The 20,764-nt window shown below is 36.1% G+C and overlaps 1 protein-coding gene across 4 annotated transcripts in view; it reads left to right on the top strand.

Moving 5' to 3' along the window:
• unc-104 (kinesin family member unc-104) overlaps nucleotides 1-20,764 on the top strand; it is a 942,286-nt gene that overhangs the window by 841,766 nt on the left and 79,756 nt on the right. For all 4 annotated transcript variants that reach the window (XM_090394094.1, XM_090394092.1, XM_090394093.1 and 1 more), the window contains exon 40: nucleotides 16,184-16,272. In XM_090394094.1, coding sequence (XP_090250220.1) covers nucleotides 16,184-16,272 — 89 coding nt within the window. The remainder of the gene's footprint in view (nucleotides 1-16,183; nucleotides 16,273-20,764) is intronic.

The following is a 20,764-nucleotide window of genomic DNA, read 5'->3' as shown; positions in this document are numbered from 1 at the left end:
TCACCAAATAATGGTATATTACTATCCAGACCAATTCCAGTATTATTAATATACGCAAATAAATATGAGCCTAAGTAAAGAACCATCAGTCAGGTATCCTCCTGTACATGTCATAAATTTATTTTGCAAAAGGAGGTGGTGAGTAAAAGAATAAGTACATTTTTTGCATGGAGAGTGGTAGGAGTATTATAATTATTATTATTACGGACAACTCCAAGGAGTTGACAGACTCATCGAGGGAGGCCCTAACATCATGACAAGAACAACTATTCGACATTCACACAGTATCTATCATACCTAGCCTTGAACTCATTCACAGTCATGTCACCCACAACAGACCCTGGCAGCTTATTCCACTCATTCACCACTTTCAAGTAAAAAAACCTAGCTCTAACACCCTTGCTAACCACACTTTTGCCCAGCTTCCATGTATGGCCCCTAGTCCTCCTACCACCAGTCCTATTCTCAAAAATATCCTCTGAATTAATCCTATAGAAACCCTTCAGTAATTTGAATGCCTCAATCATATCACCCCTTTTCTACCTATCAATCAATTTCTGCAACTCACAAATTTTCAACCTGTTCTCATAAGGGTCATTCCATAGACCTGCTATCATCTTGGTCACTCGTCTCTGGATCTTCTCCATCAAGAAGAAACCCTGGCAACCATATTTGGGCACAGTAGTATAGATGGAGTCCTATCAAGGCTCGATAAAGAGGAACAATAACCTGCTTGTCTCTGCTTGTTAAAGTATTTTTCAGCAACCAAGTGATTTGATAAGCTGATTTAGCCACTTTTGCGATGTGCCCCCCCCCCCTAAACTTTAACTCCCTATCCACCAACACTACCAAATCCCTGGGATCGTCAATCTCCTAGAGTACAGTTCCACCAATGTGATATACTGCTGCTAATCTTTTCACCCCAAAATGCATAACCTTACAATTTGCCACATTAAATTGACATCCATTCTCCTTAGCCCAGTCCTTCAAACTATCCAAATCATCTTGCAAAATTTTGACATCCTGTGCACTCACTATTGCTCTACCCAACTTTGCATCATCAGCAAAACAATTAAACACTTCCTCTCAGATGATCCTTTCCTATATCATTAATGAACAAATTGAAAAGTAGTGGTCCAAGAACAGAACCCTGCGGCACACCACTAGTCACAGGCCATCTTTTGGACTCTGCTCCTGAATAAACCAGTCTGATATCTCTCCATCAACCACTGTCCTATCCATCTCACCAACCCTATATCCATCCCCATATGCTATAGTTTACTGATTAGAATTCCATATGGTATCCTGTAAAAGGCCTTAGCAAGGTCCATTAGAATCACTGTAAACTCATTAATTACCCTTATCCAGTTCACCACAGCCGTCACTGTGTTATAAAACATGAGCAAGTTATTGAGGCATGTCTACCCTTCATAAAACCATGCTGTCCCCCATACAGTATCCCATTTTCATCTATCCAATCCTGTATTTTTCTCTCGACTATTTTCTCCAAGACCAAGACAATGATTCCTGATATACTGATCGGTCGGTAATTTACAACAGCAGTCTTGGAACCTCCTTTATGCAGTGGAACTATTTTCCCCTCTTTCCACCCGCTCGGGACTAACCCAGACCCGAGACTCAAATTAAACAAAATGGTCAAGAGTACTGACAATTCTTTAGCCACTTCACGTATGACACGAGCTGGTATACCATCCAATCCCACAGATGTATTGACATTGAGGTTTTGTAATAGACTATTCACCTCCACTTCATTCACCACAATTCCCGTATAAGCTATTGGTTCATTCATCCCTGCAATGTCACCACCTGGATGATATACTCTTGCAAAGTGCTCGCTCAGTAATTCAACTATATCAACGTTCCTCTGTATCGAGCCTTGATAAGACCCCATCTAGACTACTGTGCTCAGATTTGGTCACCTAGGTTTCTTCTTGATGGGGAGGAGGTGGAGAGGATCCAGAGGCGAGTGACCAAGATGATAGCAGGTCTGTGGAATGAACCGTATGAGAACAGGTTGAGGATTTGTGGGTTGCAAAAATTGGTTGATAGGCGGAGGAGGGGAGATATGATTGAGACATTCAAATTACTGAAGGGTTTCTATAAAATTAATTCAGAAGATATTTTTGAGAACAGGGCTGGTTGTGGGAGGACTAGGGGACATCCATGGAAACTGGGCAAAAGTGTGGTTAGTAAAGGTGTTAGAGCTGGGTTCTTTACTTTTAGAGTAGTGAATGAGTGGAATGCGCTCCCTGAGTCTGTGGTGGATGCTGTGACGGTGAATGAGTTTAAGGCGAGGTATGATAGATACTGTATGAATGTCAAATAGTTGTGATGAATATGATTTGGGGCCTCCCTCAATGAGTCCAATGACTCCCTGGAGTTGCCCGTAATAATAGTAATAATAATAGTAATCAACTGATTCGGCATTCTACCATCTACCATTGGCATTCTTTAAAATCATTCTGCCATATACATTTTTTCTTTTATGTTCAATCTGGTGACTCCATGTTGGTCAGGAAAATAATAATAAAAAACCTATACATTTGTAATGAAGTACAGTGTGGAATCCTCTCAAATGCCTTGGCAAAAGTGAAAAATAGTGCGATATATCTATTCTTTTTATACAACCCTGCAATTGCTGTATTATAAATCATTAAGAAATTGCTTTAGCTAGATCTACCTCTACCAAAGCCATACTAATCTTAGAGAATCAAGATGTTATTTATCCAACTAAAGATGTGGATGCTAATTAGGCCTGCCAATATCTTAATGGCCACTCGAGAGACATGGATTGGTCTATAACTGGCTGTTTCTATAATAGCTGCTCTACCCTTGTACAATGGAATTATCTTGCTCTCCTTTGACTCATTAGGAGACTTGACTTGAATAACCAATTTAAAGGAACTGCTAATTCTCTGCTATGTTTCTTTAGCACTCATGATGATATGTCATTCAATTCCTGCTGCTGTGTTTGACTCAAGCTCTTGTAATAGGTTTAATACCTCCAGCTCACCTAGTTTGATCTCAGCATCCAGAGAGCTAATGTTTTTTCCTAAAATGCATACTTTAATAAAGAGATCATTAACAACTCTGCTGTTTCTAAAATATCTGACTCATCGGTATCTTCTGCAATCACTAAAAATATTCTTTCACAGTCATCTTTTCCTTTTACTTGCAACATAGTGAAAAACTTATATTTCTTAGCTTTTCTTTCAATACTCTGATTTTGCCTTTCTCCTCGTTACTGTCATCACTTTCCTAGGCTGCTTGTTTATACTGCTCCCATACTTGATCATCACCTTTCTCACAGTCAGTGTTGGATACACAGCATTTTCTTTTTATACAGCCCATTCTTGAAATTCTTACTTATCCATTCAGGTATCAATTTGCCTTGAGAGTCTGTCATCATCACTTGCCTTCATAGTTTCACATGTAACTTTGTTTATTCAGAGCATGATTTGTCAACTTCTAAATTAAAACTGTGTGGTTGCTCTCCCTAATTGGAGGCAAAACAAATACCTCATTAGAGATTACAGAATAGTTATGTCTAACTCAATATTCTCTTTCCCAGGTCCTCTATGCTCTTTTCCCTCCAGGCTGTATCTGTAGCTGAAGTTATCTGTAATGATAGTCTTGCTTGTATCAATGAGGTATATGCTCTCACAGTTCACAGTTCTCACTTGACTTCTTTTTTTTTTTTTGCTCTTGTTTTTTTTATGTCAGTTAACAGTTCAAGATCTGAGTTTACATCCTAGGCTCCTGACAGGTGTCCATAAAGGGTACCCCCACCTAGTTAGGACTCTAGTCTCTTTCATCTGTGTATTTCACTTAGTATTGTGTTTCCTTTGTGTGCGTGCGTGTGTGTGTGTGTGTGTGTGTGTGTGTGTGTGTGTTACAAGTCTCATATAGTACTATCGGACAGATGGCTCTGTAGCTGAGATAAAATATTGTATTAAATATCATTTATAATCCTAACTTATAACCTTAGTCATGTCATGAATCTTCACTCCCAAAAAATAAACTTTCATTATTCACTCGTCTAGTTGTAGACTTGCCAATTTGTTGTTATGTTCCATCCGGTTGTTTTCAACTCTTGGTGATCTTATGCACAAAGGCTCTCTATCCCCCATCCCCCTCTTGTCCTTTCTTTCAGCAATTGTAAGTTCAAGTTGGTAAGTTCTTTTGTGGTCTTCTTCTCATTTCCTCAATCTTCCCCAATATAACTGTCTTTTCCAAGAATTCATCAACTCGCATAATGATGTCCAAAGTACATCAACTTCTGTTTAGCAATTATCTCCTCCATAGAGCATTCTTGCAGTCATTGGGATTCTAAATAGTCTCCTCCACACCCATAATTCAAATGAATCAATTCACTTTCTGTCTTTCTTCTTAATAATCCAGCTTTCACATCCATACATCACTACTGTTGACAATTCTAACTTTCGTGGTCTTACTCACGCCTATATCTTACATTAATTTTTGTCATGTTTAACATGGATTTTTTCCCCCATGACTGTCCTTCTTTTAATTTCATCTTCGCATTTACCATCATTTCTGATTCTGGACCCCAGTAAATCATAACTTTCAACAATTTCCATTTTATCTCCCTCTATTATAAATTCATTTAAATTCATCCATTTAAAGAAGCCATTATTTTTATTTTCAGTCTCTCAATCTTAATCATGTGCACACAAAAAAAAAGTTAATGATTCATCAGCTTGCATACTGTGTCCAAAGTACATCAACTTCTGTTTAGCAGTCATCACCTCCAAAGAGCATTCTGTCTTTTACTTTTTTTCTAAATACCTTTTTACCCATTTGTGTTCTTTCACACCTTTATCCTCCTCCCCCCCCCCCCCCCCCCAGACACATCTTTAATTTCATCTTCTTTTTTTAGCTTTCCTGATATATACTAAACAGTTTTTCTGGTCTGTTCACCTTCTATTTTGTACTGTGAATTATTAAATGTTTGAGATTTTGGTTTTATACTTCTCTTTCTGTTTACATTTGCTAATCAATACCACCATATTGTGAACTAATTCATTCAACAATTAAATATATCACACACACAGAAACTCAGATATTCTTGCATTTAATTAAACCAGTTAAATTCAATTAAACTAATACTATAACCAGTGGTGAGCTATAAGGGGCTCGTCCGAGCCCTTTCTTAAATTTTTCTCAAATTTGCGAGTCTCTTGTTGTTCTTGTTTAAGTTTTTTTTTTTTTTAAAAAACAATTTTTTTAAATATATTAAGCAACAAACTCATATGATAACCTAACGAAGCAATTTTATTAATTAAAATATTATAGTCACTACCATTTTACAAAGAATAATTCACTTTTGGTAATCACATGAATAAATAGGACTATAAAATGATGTTTAATTATTTCAATATTATTGTGTTTAAATAATATTTATTTATTATTTATAGATTGTCATAAAAACTTCTAGCGCAAACAAGACAAATTTATTTTGTTTATAAAAAATGCGGACTATTGCATATGTGCTGATTATAAAAGATTTTATTCTTATTATATTTTGATAGTTAAAAAATGTTTTTCTTATGTAAGATAAATTAACACAGATGATTGTGTGCAAATATTTCATGTTTAAAAATGATAGCCTTTACAGGTTGTTTGTCCCCTCATACTTTTTGATTAAGGAGTACATAAGCTGTATTAATAAAAGTTTTTGTGTGAAATACGGCTTTTTTTTTTTTTTTTTGCTCGACGAACGATGCGAGCCCTTTGTTAAAATTTCCATAACTCACCACTGACTATAACTAAATATAAATCTGAATATTGCATTTAAAAAAAATCATCTTGAGAACAGCAAATGCACATATTATCACTAAACACTCTGAAACCATCGAATAATTATGAAGAAATATTTTAATAAGGGAACTTTGTGTGTTTGCACGTACACACTACAACAACTTATAGAAGATACAAAAACAAGATCTGATCATACCAAAGTTATAGGTCAATTTTTTAAGTTATCATCTTCAGACCTCCATGGAATCGTCCCTCTGTCATACACACAGCACATGATACCGTTCCTTAAATGCATTCACATTCTCTGTAGACCCCCACACTCCCAGGCAATGAATTCCAGTCATTAGTAGCTCTCCATGCAAAAAAGAAAAAGAAAGAAAACCTGCTGCTTCTTGATTTTTTGCTCACACCCTCCTTATACCTTGTTTTACCCACCTCTTCCAACATTCTATGAAAAATCTCTTTAATGTTAATCTGATAAAAACCACTCACCAACTTGCACATCTCTATCATATACCCCCCACTCCTTCTATTTACTAGACCAGTGCTTCCCAAACTTATGGATGTAAAGGCCCCTTTCGAAAAATTAAAATATTTCATGCCTCCCCCCCATCGGAAAAAAAAATCGTAATACAGACATATATTATTATAATATTTATTGTTTATATATTCAATACAAAACATACACAGCGAATATTGCAAAAATCAAATGCAAATATTACATTTTTAGCATCTTACAGACACATTTGACATGATCTTAAAACATCTGACTTAGTCTTAAAACATTTTAAATTTGTTTTCATTATTTCACGGACCCCCCTCAACAAAACTAATGGCTCCCAAGGGGGCCACAGCGCACAGTTTGGGAAGGCTGTACTAGACCCTGTAAGTTCCATTTTCTCAGCATTTCTTCATACTCAACATTCCACTGACCAGAAATCCCCTTAGTTGATTACTTCTGAACCCTTTCCAGTACCTGTCCATTTTTTTGAAAACTGATGACTAAATATGCACATGGTTATCCATATGTAGCCTAATCAAATCCTTGTAGAGTTGAACCAAGAATCTCCTTACTTCTTCAAGTCAGTGTCCTTCACAATCACTAGAATTTGTTGTGCAGTCCTTACAATTTTAGCAGTGTGTCGTATAAATTTTAGATCCCTATCCACAATCATACTTAGATATCTTATTTCCTCCACCTCCTCCAGTATATCCCCACCAAGTGTATGCTCTGCATGATGTAAAACAAAGATGTGATCTTTGTTTTTCGAATTTTAAAATCTTACACTTTTCAACATTGATCTGTTAAAACCACTCTCATGCCCATTCACTCAATTTATTCAGTTCCTCTTGTAAAAGCCACATCTCTCCTTCTCTTCATAGTTCCTTCCAACTTTTAATCATCTGCACACAACTGAATATCCCTATTCAAACCTTTCCCAATATCATTAACATACTGATTAAAAAGCAATGGCCCTAAAACGAACCCTCAATGCACACCACTAGTGACGTTCCTCTTCTGGGATATTGATCTCCATACACAACTTGCTGACCTATCAGACAGTCATTTTCCAATCCCATACGTGACAGTTTAACTATCAGCTTATCATGTGGTAATCTATTAAACGTCTTTGTAAAATCTAAATGTACTATTGTGTATCCATCTCCCTTTTCCAATGCACTTGTTACCATAATGTAATAAGTAGGCAGATTACTAAAACATGATCTTCCTTTAGCATATCCAGGCTGTCCATCAAAGAGAATATTACTGTTGCAACCCAATTCTGGATCGCAGTTCTCACTAATTTCTCCAACACTTTAATCACAACATCTGACACACAGATAGGCCTGTAATTTGAAGTTTCAGTTCTGTCATCTCCCCTGTGAAGTACAATCTTGCCTTCCTTCCACTACTTTGGAACTTGACCTAATGTAAGACGCACATTAAACAAGTATGTTAACATTGAGTTTACTGAAGTCCTCATATGTATCTTGTTCACTCATAGTCAGTCTCTCCTTTTCTCCTTCCACTGCTCTCAAACTCCATGTGATGGTCACCACAAGGATGACTTATATGAACTGTTTATTTAATGTCTCAACTATATCCTCTGCACCAGTTATCCTTTTACCATTTTCTCCAATCATTGTCATCCTTCCATAATTTTTTTTTTTTTCTGTTCCTGCAAATGGGAATTGAAAGGTTTTTTCCAGCTTCATTAGCCAACTAATAATGCACTTTAGCAACAATTACAAACTAAGTCACCTTCCTTACCTGTTCTTTGTACTCCTCATGAAACTGATTATTACCACACATCTTATGTTGCCTCCATAATGCCTTTTTTCTCTTTATTGCATGCTTAATCTTTGCATTAATTCATTTCCCACCTAATTTTATTTAACCTTCTGACCCTTGGAATACATTTAGAAATTGTTTCTACTAGTTAGTTCTTGAATTTCACCCAGCAGCATTGATCTCCTTTCCATTCAACTCTTCATTCCATTCAACAGCTCCAAGCTGCCTCCTGAGTTTTTCATAATCACTAGCCTCGTTGTTCCATATGCATCATCAAATGTTCCACATGTCCATCAAAGCAGATCCATCCAAGTAATCACTTCATGGTCACTTTCACCAACCTGAAAGGAGATTTTATAATGATATCCTCTGAGATGATCAAATCCGAGAACCTCGATCGTCATGTTTTATTTATCACTTGCCACCTGTGGCAGTTATACCTCAACACCTGAGAAATTCATTTTCTGTACTTAAACAATGCTTGCTCATCATACAAATCATTGCTATAATTAAAATTACCCTTTTCCTATTTTCTTAGCTCATTTGTTTTTATATTTCATGGTCATAACCTTCACATTATCAGGTCTGTAGCAATTCTGAGTATTTTATTCTGTTCACTTCTATCACACAGCATACTGCCTCAAAACCAATGCCACTATTTCTACCTTTCATGGGCATCACTCCTTTTGTATAATCAACAGTCTTCCATCTTCCTTTTTGCAATTTCTATTATGCAAAAAAAAGAAAAAAAAACATACCCTTCCATCTATATTCCTGTTAGGATGTCATCCTCATCCAACTATGTCTCACTTATTTTAACAATTTTTGGGATGAACAAACTCAATAAATGCAACAGTTTCCATTTCCTTTGCTTCTGATACATCTAGCATTTGTATACAAACATAACAGTTCATTTCTGGTTCTATAACAAGTTTCATTGATACTACTTATTAGATGTGGTTTCTTCATGCCTTGCTTCGCTCATTCCTCTCTCTCTCATTACCCATTCCTGTATCCTCTTCAAACCCAACTATTCTTCCTCTACATCCCAGGTTATCACATTCCTTTCTTGTCTATTCAGATATTCATGTTCAGTTTAACTGTATGGGCATTGCCCCCCCCCCCCCTCAATCCACCCTGACTCTTCCCTTTTACCTGTCTGTCTAGCACACTTGTTCTCTCCTCTATAATTGTGCTACTCGCTGGGCTGGTTGGCATATCCACCCTCCCACCAACAGGTCACAGGTTCAAATCCTGCTGTGGGTATGGATGTTTATGATTGTCTTGCCTTATGTACTGCTATAAACTTAGATATGGCACAGTATGACTTGTGCTGTCCTTGCACCATTAAAACCATAGATCACTCATGCTATCCACTTCTCCATTCATAAGCACCTTTTTAATCCCTCCTTCCTTGCTCTTTGACATCACTTCTTAATTTCTCAAATTGATTCTATGCACTCGTTATTCCAGCAGTAGCATCTCCAGATGAGTCACACCAAAATCATTCAAATGTAGCATTGGTCTAATACAGTTTCATTTGTCCTTCAAAGTCATCTCACACATTCACAATATGCCACTAATATATCATTCATAATCTTTGCTCTCCACCTCATTTCAACACTATCATACCTAGGCAACACATTGACCTTTCCTATCACAATATTATCTTTTATTCTTCTCAATGTCCTCCTGATATCCAGTCTTACATGCTCCTTGTTTCCAATCAAGTCATTTGTACCTACTATCACTACTAACTCTTGTGCTTGCTTACTCCTCATATTCATTGGCTTAATCACTCTATTCTACTTCCCAGAAAATAAACCTTGTGCATCTTACCCTTCACCACATCTCTAATAATCGAATCCCCCATACAGCCACTTGTGAGTCTTGTTACCTGCTTTATTCAGACATCATTCATTTCAGTCTTTCATACATATCCACAGTTTGCTTCATTTCCCTTGGCATCCATTTCATCTCTTGCCTCTTCTTCATCAACTTTGCTTTCAAATCTTGGTCATAGCAATTTGGAAGAAGAAGAGTACTGGTTATAGGACACTAGTAAGAGAACAGTAGTTGAGTTGGATTATCATATATCTGAATACATCTCGAAGTATACAATACACATGAAAATACCATAGGTAAAAATGAAAGCCATTATGAATATCTAATTTTACTGCATTTATTTAAAAATGAGTTTGCAGATATTTTGCAGCTTGTATCTGCTGAAAAAGTGCGTTATGATTCGGTATATTTTAAAGAAGATATACATATACAGTAAAACTTGTTCAAAGCGGAATAGCAAGGGACCGAATATATTTTCCACATTGGCCAAGTTTCCGCATTATACAAAATTGCAAAAAAAATTTAAATCCATTAAAATCATACTACATGGTAGATACCTGTATGAGTGAAAATTGGTGGCGCTGGCTCTTGTAAGTAGGTGATACTTGTAGACCCATGTTATTAAAATAATAGTAATAATAATAATAACACATTATTAAAGTATTAATGCTCTATTACACTGCACATTACACGTTTCCAATATACAACTCATTGAGATTTCTTTCAACAAAGAAACTTGTTTCCACTTTTTTGTGATCATGTCTTTTTGATTGCAGTCCTTAACTGTATACAGTAATTCAAGAAGGCTGGAAGAGTTTGAATCAATTGCAAATGAAGCAATGAAGGGCCTGTTCATGTGTACAAATTTTCATTGACATATCCTGTTCTCCAGCTGCTGCTTCTCCTTCCTCCTCCTCCTCCTCATCCTTCATATCTTTGTTTTGTGTATTTCTTGCTGCTAGTAGAGCTGTAGCAGATTCAAAGCTGTAATGGTCATCACTCCAAACAAAGTTCTCTGTATCATAGGAAAGTTCTTTTCCTCGGCAAAAATTGGATATTGCAACAATATTTTCATTCACCTCCTCCAAATTATCTTCCACATCACTTTCCCCAAACCCAGCTTTAGCAAAACACTTTTTTTACTGTTTCTGCTTTAATTTTCTTCACTGCCAACTGATCCAATTCACAGCATCCATAGAACTGATACAATTACTTGCATGCATTAGGGCTCAGCTTCTTCTACATTTGAAATCAAATATTGAATCAGAAATCGTCTGTCATGCAATTTGAATGTGTAAATAACACCCATATCCATGGGCTGTAATACACTTGTTGCATTTTCCAGGAACCAGGTGATTTTCACATTTGAAAGTGTTACCTTTGGGTGGCAGGTAACATTGTCAAGAAAAAGGATGACATTTCTATTTTCCTTCTTCATTTTTGCATTAAACATGTTTAACCACTCCTCCATTGTAGCTGCATTCATCCAAGCTTTTTTATTTTTTTTTAAAGAGAAACAAATCACTTTACCAGTGATTTGTTTCTCCAAATCACTGGTAAATTATTAATTTGCAGGTTCTTGAAACATCTTGGTTTTGCTGCTTTTCCATTTTTCTCACCTTATTCCCACACAATAACACTGTAAGTCTTTCTTTGGACATTTTGACCCCGCTACACTTTTCTCCCTTAACCGTGAGTGATTTGGTGGTAATACCTGAAAAAACAATCCTGTTTCATCTATATTGTAAATGTTTTAGGTTAATATGGTGAAATCGATTCTAGCAGTTTTGGTTTCCACTCACTCACTACACTTTCATCCACATCTTTAGATTCCCACAGACTTCGCTCCACGCAATATTGTGCCTCTTCTTAAAACTATCCAACCATCCTGTAGATGCCTTAAACTGATCATTCCCAAGAGATTTGGCTACTGCAAGAATTTCACTTTGGAATGGATATGTGAATGTTTTTTGATCTTGCATTCATGAACCACTCCCACACTACCTCTTTGATTTCCTCGTTACCGGTTACCTTTGCCTTCCTCTTCATTCCACCATTTCCTTGCAGCCACTCGTTCATTATTTTGTCCTTTTGTTTAAGTGTGTTGTATACTTGTGTTTTGCCATACTTAAACCACATCATTATTTCCCATATTGAGAGTCTATCCTTTTCTTTAGATTCAATGACTTTGACTTTTTCGTTTAGCGACAACGGCATGTATGATTTAGCCATGATGCAAAAAATGAACTGATCGGTTTGTTGAAATGTTTTGACCTACCGGAAACTGACCAGCATTAATTCTCAAATGAAACAGTAAAAGCAACACAAGTGCCAAAATCTAATAAATATAGGTGGATTTTTAAAACACTTTCTGCTTTATACAAGTAATTTTTAATAAATTCTTCAAATATTGCTTTCTGTTTCAGTGTTGGGCAGATTCTGCATTATACAAAATATATAACACTGTAATGTCTATTCTTCTGTCCGGGACTATATAATTTGTTCACATTGAGCAAATTTCTGCCTTGGACAAGTTTTACTGTCCAAGGCGGAACATTTATCTTGTTGTAATAATGTATCAAAAGTATAAAAATGTGTGTATATATATATATATATATATATATATATAGTCAAGATGGCAACATCATATTACAATGTCTGAACTGGAGAAGTAAAGTTTTGAACAGACAGGGTTGGAGGCAACAATTCCAAGAGGCCATGCTTGATTTGGGTTGTATAGTAATAATAATAAGAAGATATATTTATACTTCATTCCAATACATACATGTTATCTGTGTTTTGTTTTGTCATTCATCAGATTGTAGTGACTTATTATGCCTGTTTGGTAAATAATTGGGAAACATTAATTTTATTGAACAACTCTCGTATTTGAGGACCCCTCCACCTGGTATTCCAATTCCTGTGTGGATGGGACTTTCTGCCGATGTATTGGCCCTTTTCGTTCTTATTCTATTTCTGTGCTTTTCTTCCTCTATCCTGTCTTCCAGACCACCATCTCCCGGATCTAATGTCATGTTTGCCATGCAGTACAACCCATGAACATCCAGAACAGTAGATCCTGGAGATTTTGCACTATTTTGGCCTCTGCTTCGGCAAGACAGTTTCACACATACTTTATTTAACCTTCTGGCCTTCAGAATACATTTAGACATTGTTTCCACTAGGCAGTTCTTGAATAGTACCCAAGCAGCATGGGTATGCATGGATTAGTCGACTAGTAGGCTGGCCTGCAAGAGTCAAGGATATTGCAGTAAGTCTCCTTCTCCATGGTTTGGGGACAGGGTCCAAGAATTGCTGTGGTGCTCACATAGCATATCAGGTAGCCTTAATATTCCACTCCTGAGTGTAGTTGCTACTTGCTGGAGAGTCGACATTCATTTGTGGCTCCGTAGAGGGTGAGGTGCTGTGGCTCCAAACTAAACTCCTCCTGCAAATAAATAAGTCTTCATCCTCTTGTTTATCAGGGCCTTCAACAGATCCCACTGATGTAATGAAACAACTGAGAATCAGAATAAGAAGCAGAAAACATTATAATCTGCAATAAATACAGCACTTTTCTGGATAATATGTTCAACAGGAGAATATTCTCCTGTTGAATGTATTATCCAGAAAAGTGGAAAAATATCATCCTTCTTCATCCAGAAAGTTTGGAAGGGTTGACAGGATCTGCAAAGTAAAGAAGCTCCATTCAGGAACTGAAGTATCATTTAAAACACAATCAGAAAAGTCACTTTGTGCAGCATCTATTGGGTGGCGGGGGGGGGGGGGGGAGGAATACTAATTACAGATTCCTCAAAAAAACTTGAAACTTTTCAAGAGGCTTAATATCAGAGTAGTATCTCCTCGATGTACCAGATGAGATCTACTACAAAATGAAAGATCAGGGAGTGATAGCCATGAGGAGAATATCCATACATGAGGATGGTCACCTGGTTCCCACCAGGAACATTATCCATAAATTCAAGCCAGCTACCCCAACTGCTCAGTGAGGCTTTACATCCCAAACACTTTGTGCTGATTTAAATGTCAGAAGCATGGTCATTCTCAAACTGCCTGTTGTTTTGTAACCCAAAAGCAGGGTTAGGTTGATTTTTATGACTTTGAAATGTGGTGCACATGTTTCATCTTGTACAGGGCAAGTGTAGTTTGGCTTAGTTTTCAAAAGAGACCTCTCTTAAGCAGTTGAAGATCTCTTTGGTTGTATAGTTGTCTTCGGTGATAATTTTAGTTCATCTGAATATTTATATCTTCACTTTTTTTAGTAGACGAGGCAGAATTTCCCAAAAGCTTCACATTCTTGAAGCACATCGAACCCTGAATTTGCTGAACTCTCTAAAACTTGCATTAAATTCTTTTACTTCACCTGCTGCTTCTGTTCTGAACTTTTTCATACAGGCTTTTGGTCTTTCCTAATACCACCTGAGGCTGTAGGTGGTATTAGCAAATTTTTCTCACCTAGGTGAGAAAAAAATCATTACATTGCTGCTGCTGCTTCTCTTTTTTTTTTTTTTTTTTTTTTTGTCTGTGGTGTGCAAGTTACTTAAACTCAACACACTCCTTATCATTGCACCATATTTGTACGACTTTGCCAGAATCTAATTTTTGATCTACTGTTATGAATCTTTTGTCATCTTTTTCTGCACCTAGTAGCATTATTACTGGGATAATGCTACTGGGTGCAATAGCATATTTAGAGGTCATTATTAATTTGCAAAATCTTTATATTTAATGAAATTTATTACAGTATTATCAATTTAATTAAGCACTGGTGCCCAACAGTGTAATGTGAAATGGTATGATCAGTACACATGATATTGATTTACATTCATAATCTATTAAAATTCACCAATTAATAGTAATTCATAATTAAATGTGCACAATTATATATTTCTATTAATAAAGTTCATATCAAATACTGTACTAAGAAATTGAAGTCACAATAAAACAAAACATAACTAGAAGTTCTTATCTTCCTGTTTTGTCTTAGACTTGATGGTCTGTTAAGGCCAAAAAATAATTCTGAATTCACCATCATTAATTAGTCACGAGAGATTAACAAAGAGGTTGAAACATCAGGCAGATCATGTGGCCATTCTTGTGAGAGATAAGTCATTAACTCTTGCTAGGCAGGGTGATAATACATGTTGATTCATCTGTGTGTTCTCAAGTGAGGTGCACAGATAAAATGAAAGGCTAAATATCAGGTCACATATAATCTGAGAAACCTTTTCAAAGGTGCCTTCTTTGGCACCTTTCAATAAACACAGTGGTGGCCTACTCACTGGCAAGGAAAATCATCTGCTTAAGGACTTTTGTATCTATTTTACAGTGGGATTTGTAGATTATATTATCCAACTTGGCCAATTATGCCAAACTGATATTACATTCTGAACCACACAAAATACTTCTGAAGGTCTCTTTTAGCTAGCCTGCACGTGGATGTTAAAAATCATGTTAATCAGCTGAATGGATACTATCCAATTAGCCAAACAAGCCAGTTAAAACTGAAATTTATATGCTGAAGAAGTAATTTTATAATGACACAAACTGGCTGCAAATGTCACCATGTTTGTTAATTTGTTACAGTTTCACATAAAAAAAGTAATTGGAAATTTACTGTTGACAACCATAATTAAACATGTAATAAATGTAATTCCGAATCAAAAGTAATGTTTGTTTTTTAATTTTATAAATGCTGATTAAATTGCAGTCAACAGGCATTTTTAATTGCAGTTTAAAAAAGAAGATGAATTATGAAATTTCATGAATCTGATAGATTACACCACAGAAGCACATATATAGAAAAATGCAGTTTCAAGAGAGAAAAAAAAAGTCACTCAAATATCCAACATTGTCTTCTGGACATTTGATATCCTTAAGAGCTTCACATAGTAGATAAATTACTGTATAGTACTATATACTAAGTTAATAGCAAAAATGGAATAGCTGTGAGAAAAAAAAAAAAAAAAAAAAAAAAAAAAACTTTAGTTTCTTTCTGGAACCATTAATACCAATACTAATACTCATGTACTGTATATTAACAGTATTTTGTGTAGTATTCAAACCCATAAATAAAAGAACTACAGTATGGATCTTTCATATATTCCTCATTAAAATGTATATTTCATATATTCTTCTTATATCAGTGATATACTTTTGTATTTCAGTTATATTTTATTTTAGATGTTTGATTATATGTTGTTGTTTTTTGTTACCACCCTTCAGGAATCTGCAGTTACTCCTACTGAAGATGTCGATGTTATTTCAAGATCATCTAGTCTTCACTCGAGCATCACATCATCATCTTCACAAGAGTATGTTATGATATATTTATTGTTTATTGTCTGTCTGCATATTTAATGTTTATAGTGTTTAATAATGTCTCCTCAAGAACTCGCATCTGGTGAGCACGGGACTGGCAGTCCTGAGGTACCTAAGCTGGATTTAATCGTGCTTCATGCTTATTCTGATGGCCAAATCTCTTTCTTGTCTCCTAATTTTATCTTATTACTTTCTAATTTCTATGATATTTCAGGTCTTATGCTATTACAGAAAGTCAAGTACTAGGGGTACCTCTATTCTATTTCCTATTATTCTACTATACAGCTAGCAGAAAGCTACAAAATGTATCTCCCAAACCATCTGGTCAGCATGGAAGATTAGACCAAAGATAAGAAAGAAAGGCCATAATGGGCACATTTATATAATCTTAAATTAAGACTGTTTGGCCCATGAAGTTCTTCCTGCCAAACCTGCAAAGGAGAGCTTTCTTGGATGGAAATAAACCTGACCAAGTTTTAAAAAAGAGAAAACTAAATAAATAAGAAGAAACAATTAGCTTGAATTCTATATATAGCTACTTATAATGTGGTTACTCTTATCTGTGACAGATTAATAAACATGGATAAAAAGATTGAAGGTATTAAAATTAAAGGGGTGCTTAAAAGTCAATGCTGTATAACTGAGAGGAGACCTCCACATAGCCTTTAAAGGAATGCAGAGAACCGACCAGGACTTCTGAACTAATGTCCAATCCTCACCCTCCTCATGATGCACCCTGTTGGGTATCTACCTGGATACTTAACAAACGAGGATGGGTTAGCAATTTGGGATTTAGCCAATTAAATTGTATTCTTATTGGCTTAAACCAATATACAAAATGATGGTACAACATGACAAAATTTCATGCCGGCTGGGACGTCGCCCAGTTAAACAAGGCCCCCGTTGTTTTCGCCAGGGAACCAGGGCAAACAGCGAAAAGTTAGCTACTGGAATAAATCTGAAAGCACACTCCAACTCGATATCACCAGAGTTAAAGATTGGTACTATCAAAATAAGAAGCCTGAATGGCAAAGAAAGAAATGGAGCTAGCAGAGGAATTATATAAGTACCAGATCGACATAATAGGGTGACTGAAACAAAAAAGACAAAAACTGGTGAGATTTTTCTGAGCAATAAATACAAAATGTTATATTCAGGCAATGAAAATCAAGGAAAAGAAGGAGTAGCCATAGTATTCAACACAAAATACAGGCTAATCTTCTTGAATGGCAGGCAGTCTGAAGTAGAGTGATGTGGGCAAATATCAGAATCGGGAATTGGACAATGAGACTTATTTGTGCCTTTGGTCCCACAAAAGGTTCTACTAAGGTAGAAGTGGAGGAATTTTTTGATGCTTTACAGAAAGCAACTGACACAATGAAAAAGGAAAAGTTGGTCCTTATTGGGGATCTAAATAGCAGAGTAGGAAATGATTGTAAGACACAAAAATATTTTGGGAAAATTTGGAGAAAAGAGCATATCTAATAATGGCAAATACCTGTTGAATTTCTGCTCAGGATGTGGACTGGTTATTACTAACACCACGTTCCAACATAAAAATGTGCACAAATTCACATGGAGAGAAGAGGCAAGGAATAAGAAAAGTCTCATTGACTATGTTATTGTTGATAGTGATGTTTTCTCCCTGGTGCAGGACACCAGAGTGTACAGAGAATTTGAAATTGGAAATGATCACTATTTAGTCTTGAGTGGGATAAAATTGAATTTCCTATTGAAAAGATTAACATGTAAGATTAAAGCGAATAAAAGTTGAGCAGCTCTCAGATGCGAATTGTAGATAAAAATACACAAAGATTATCGAAGAAAAAATGAAAGAGTTTGAGAACAGGAACCAAACCTTGGAGATTCAGTGGCAAGCCTTGAAGAAAACCCCTTGAAGAAAGATTAAAGCGAATAAAAGTTGAGCAGCTCTCAGATGCGAATTGTAGACAAAAATACACAAAGATTATCGAAGAAAAAATGAAAGAGTGAGAACAGGAACCAAACCTTGGAGAATCAGTGGCAAGCCTTGAAGAAAACCCCGACTGATTCAGCCAGAGAGGCAGGTGGTGAGGTTGTGTGCAAGGATACAAAAATCAGAACTCCATGGTGGACACAGGAAGTTAAAGAGGCAGTGAAGGAAAAGAAGAAAGCATATCAAAAGTTCCTGGCAAATAAGTCAACTTGTGCTCTTAGAGAATACAGAGACAAATGTAAGAAAACTAAACACTGTATAAAACTAGCTAAACAAAAGTCATGGAAGGACTTAGGTAAGAACATAAAAAATAAATATCAAGAAGGTGGTAAGATATTCTGGAGGGTGTTAAATAAGCTTAGAATATGGAGGAAAGAGTGCTGTAAAAGGAGTTAGAGATGATAAAGGTGAGATGAAAATGGGAGAAAAAGATATCCTTGAAGTGTGGAGTAATTACTTTGAAAAATTGCTAAATGAAGCAGTGATAGCGCAGTGGTAAAAAACACTCAACAGGAATACATGTTCATACTTGAAGTAGAAAAAGCCATCAAAGGCTTGAAATGTGGAAAGGCAGCAGGAATAGATGATATTCGACCAAAATGCTGAAATATGGTGGTATAAAAGTCTTACAGTGGCTGCACTTCTGGACAGAGGGACGAATTCCCGATGACTGGAGTAGAGCTCTCATTGTACCCATATATAAAAAGGGAAATAAAACTGAAAGTGAGAATTACAGAGGTATTTCCCTACTGAGTGTTCCTGGCAAGATCTATGCAATTATACTTGAGAAACGGTTGAGAAGAATTGTGGAAGAAAAGCTTGGTGAAGAACAAGCTGGATTCAGGCCAAACAGAGGCTGTCAGGATCAGATCTTCACTTTACGATAAATAGTTGAGAACGCATGGAAATATAACAAAGATCTGTATTTAAGTTTTGTCGATCTGGAAAAGGCATATGACAAGGTGCCAAGAGAGAAGCTATTCAATACGCTACAGGTATATGGTGTCAATGGGGCATTATATCAAACAATATGTATTCTTTATTTGAGTTGTAATTCAGCAGTTAGAATGGAAGGAATTACAGGAAGATGGTTTAATGTTAAATCTGGCGTGAGACAAGGATGTACATTATCCCCTCTGTTATTCATTATCTATATGGATCACGTTATGAAGGAAAGTGGTATTAAACATGATATCAGAATTGGAGATATTAATGTCAGCTCTTTGCTTTATGCGGACGATGTTATACTTTTAAATAAATCCACTATAAGTTTGCAAGATTCCCTGACTAAATTGAATAACTGTTGTTATAGATATGGTATGCAGGTCAGCAATAAAAAGACAAAGACAATGAAAATAGATAGAATCGTTGAAAATGTCAAATGTGTTATGAACGGAGAACCTGTGGAACAAGTAAAACATTTCAGCTACTTAAGCACGATTTTAAGGAAGATGGTAAATTAAATATGGAAATAGACCACAGAATCAACAACGTTGGTATGGTAGGAAGTCAACTGAATAAATTCATATGGAATAAGAGAGAAATTAATTGGAACACTAAATTAGCTGTATACAAGACAGTGTTTAACTTATGGATCTGAGAGCTGGGTCAGAAGTAAAACATTTGACCAAAGACTAGAGACTGCAGATATGATAGTCCTGAGAAAAATTACGGGCGTGAACAGATGGCATCAGTGGCAATATCATATTAAAAACGAGGATATTAGGAAAGAACCAGACATTGTCAGCATCCAGGAATGTGTTAGCAGAGCTAATCTCAGGTGGAATGGGCGAGGAAAAATTAGCAAAGCAAGTGTTCTCTGCCAGGTTTGCAGGAAAACGACCCAGAGGAAGACCAAGATATTGGTGGATTGATACGGTACAAAGTGCCTTAGACGATAGAAATATAAGATCTGATAATGTTGGAGTCTTGACAAGTAACAGACTGATTTGGAGGAAAATTTAGATAGGAAGTTAGTAATGATGTAAATTTTTCATGCAGTACTATCATATCCTGTACACCCCTTGAGGGTACATGCCAGGAATTTGATGATGATGATGAATTATTAAAATGGATATACTGTATATGTCGGCGTATAAGATGAATCTCAAATAAAAAAGAAAACCCCTCGAAATCATGTTTCATCTTATACGGCGAGTATAAAAAGGGAAGCTTAATTTCTTGAATGAACATTTAAGTAATTACAATACATCGTTATATAAGAAAATAGGCAGTGTTTATAAACAAATCAGATTAATTTTTTGTTACATAAATTTATTTAAAATATTACAATAGATGTAAGTCTTATTGTAATATTGCCGGTTGCCACTTCTTGCTGGCCTGTTTGGCCAAGTGGTTAGCATATCTGATCTCCAGCCAAAAGGCTGCAGGTTCGAATCCTGCCATGGGCATGGATATTTGTGATTGTATGTGGAAATACTAATGGTAGTGGTGGTCTGCAGTAGATGGCGGCGTTGGTATAGTTGGTGGATTGAGTGGTGGAGCTAGAG

The sequence above is a fragment of the Typopeltis vanoorti genome, chromosome 6 (assembly GCF_054136105.1).
Source record: "Typopeltis vanoorti isolate ZY-2024b chromosome 6, IOZ_Tvanoo_1.0, whole genome shotgun sequence".
In the NCBI taxonomy this organism is placed as follows: Eukaryota; Metazoa; Arthropoda; class Arachnida; order Uropygi; family Thelyphonidae; genus Typopeltis; species Typopeltis vanoorti.
Note: the sequence above shows the minus strand (reverse complement) of the source record. Positions and strands in the feature narration are given on the sequence as shown.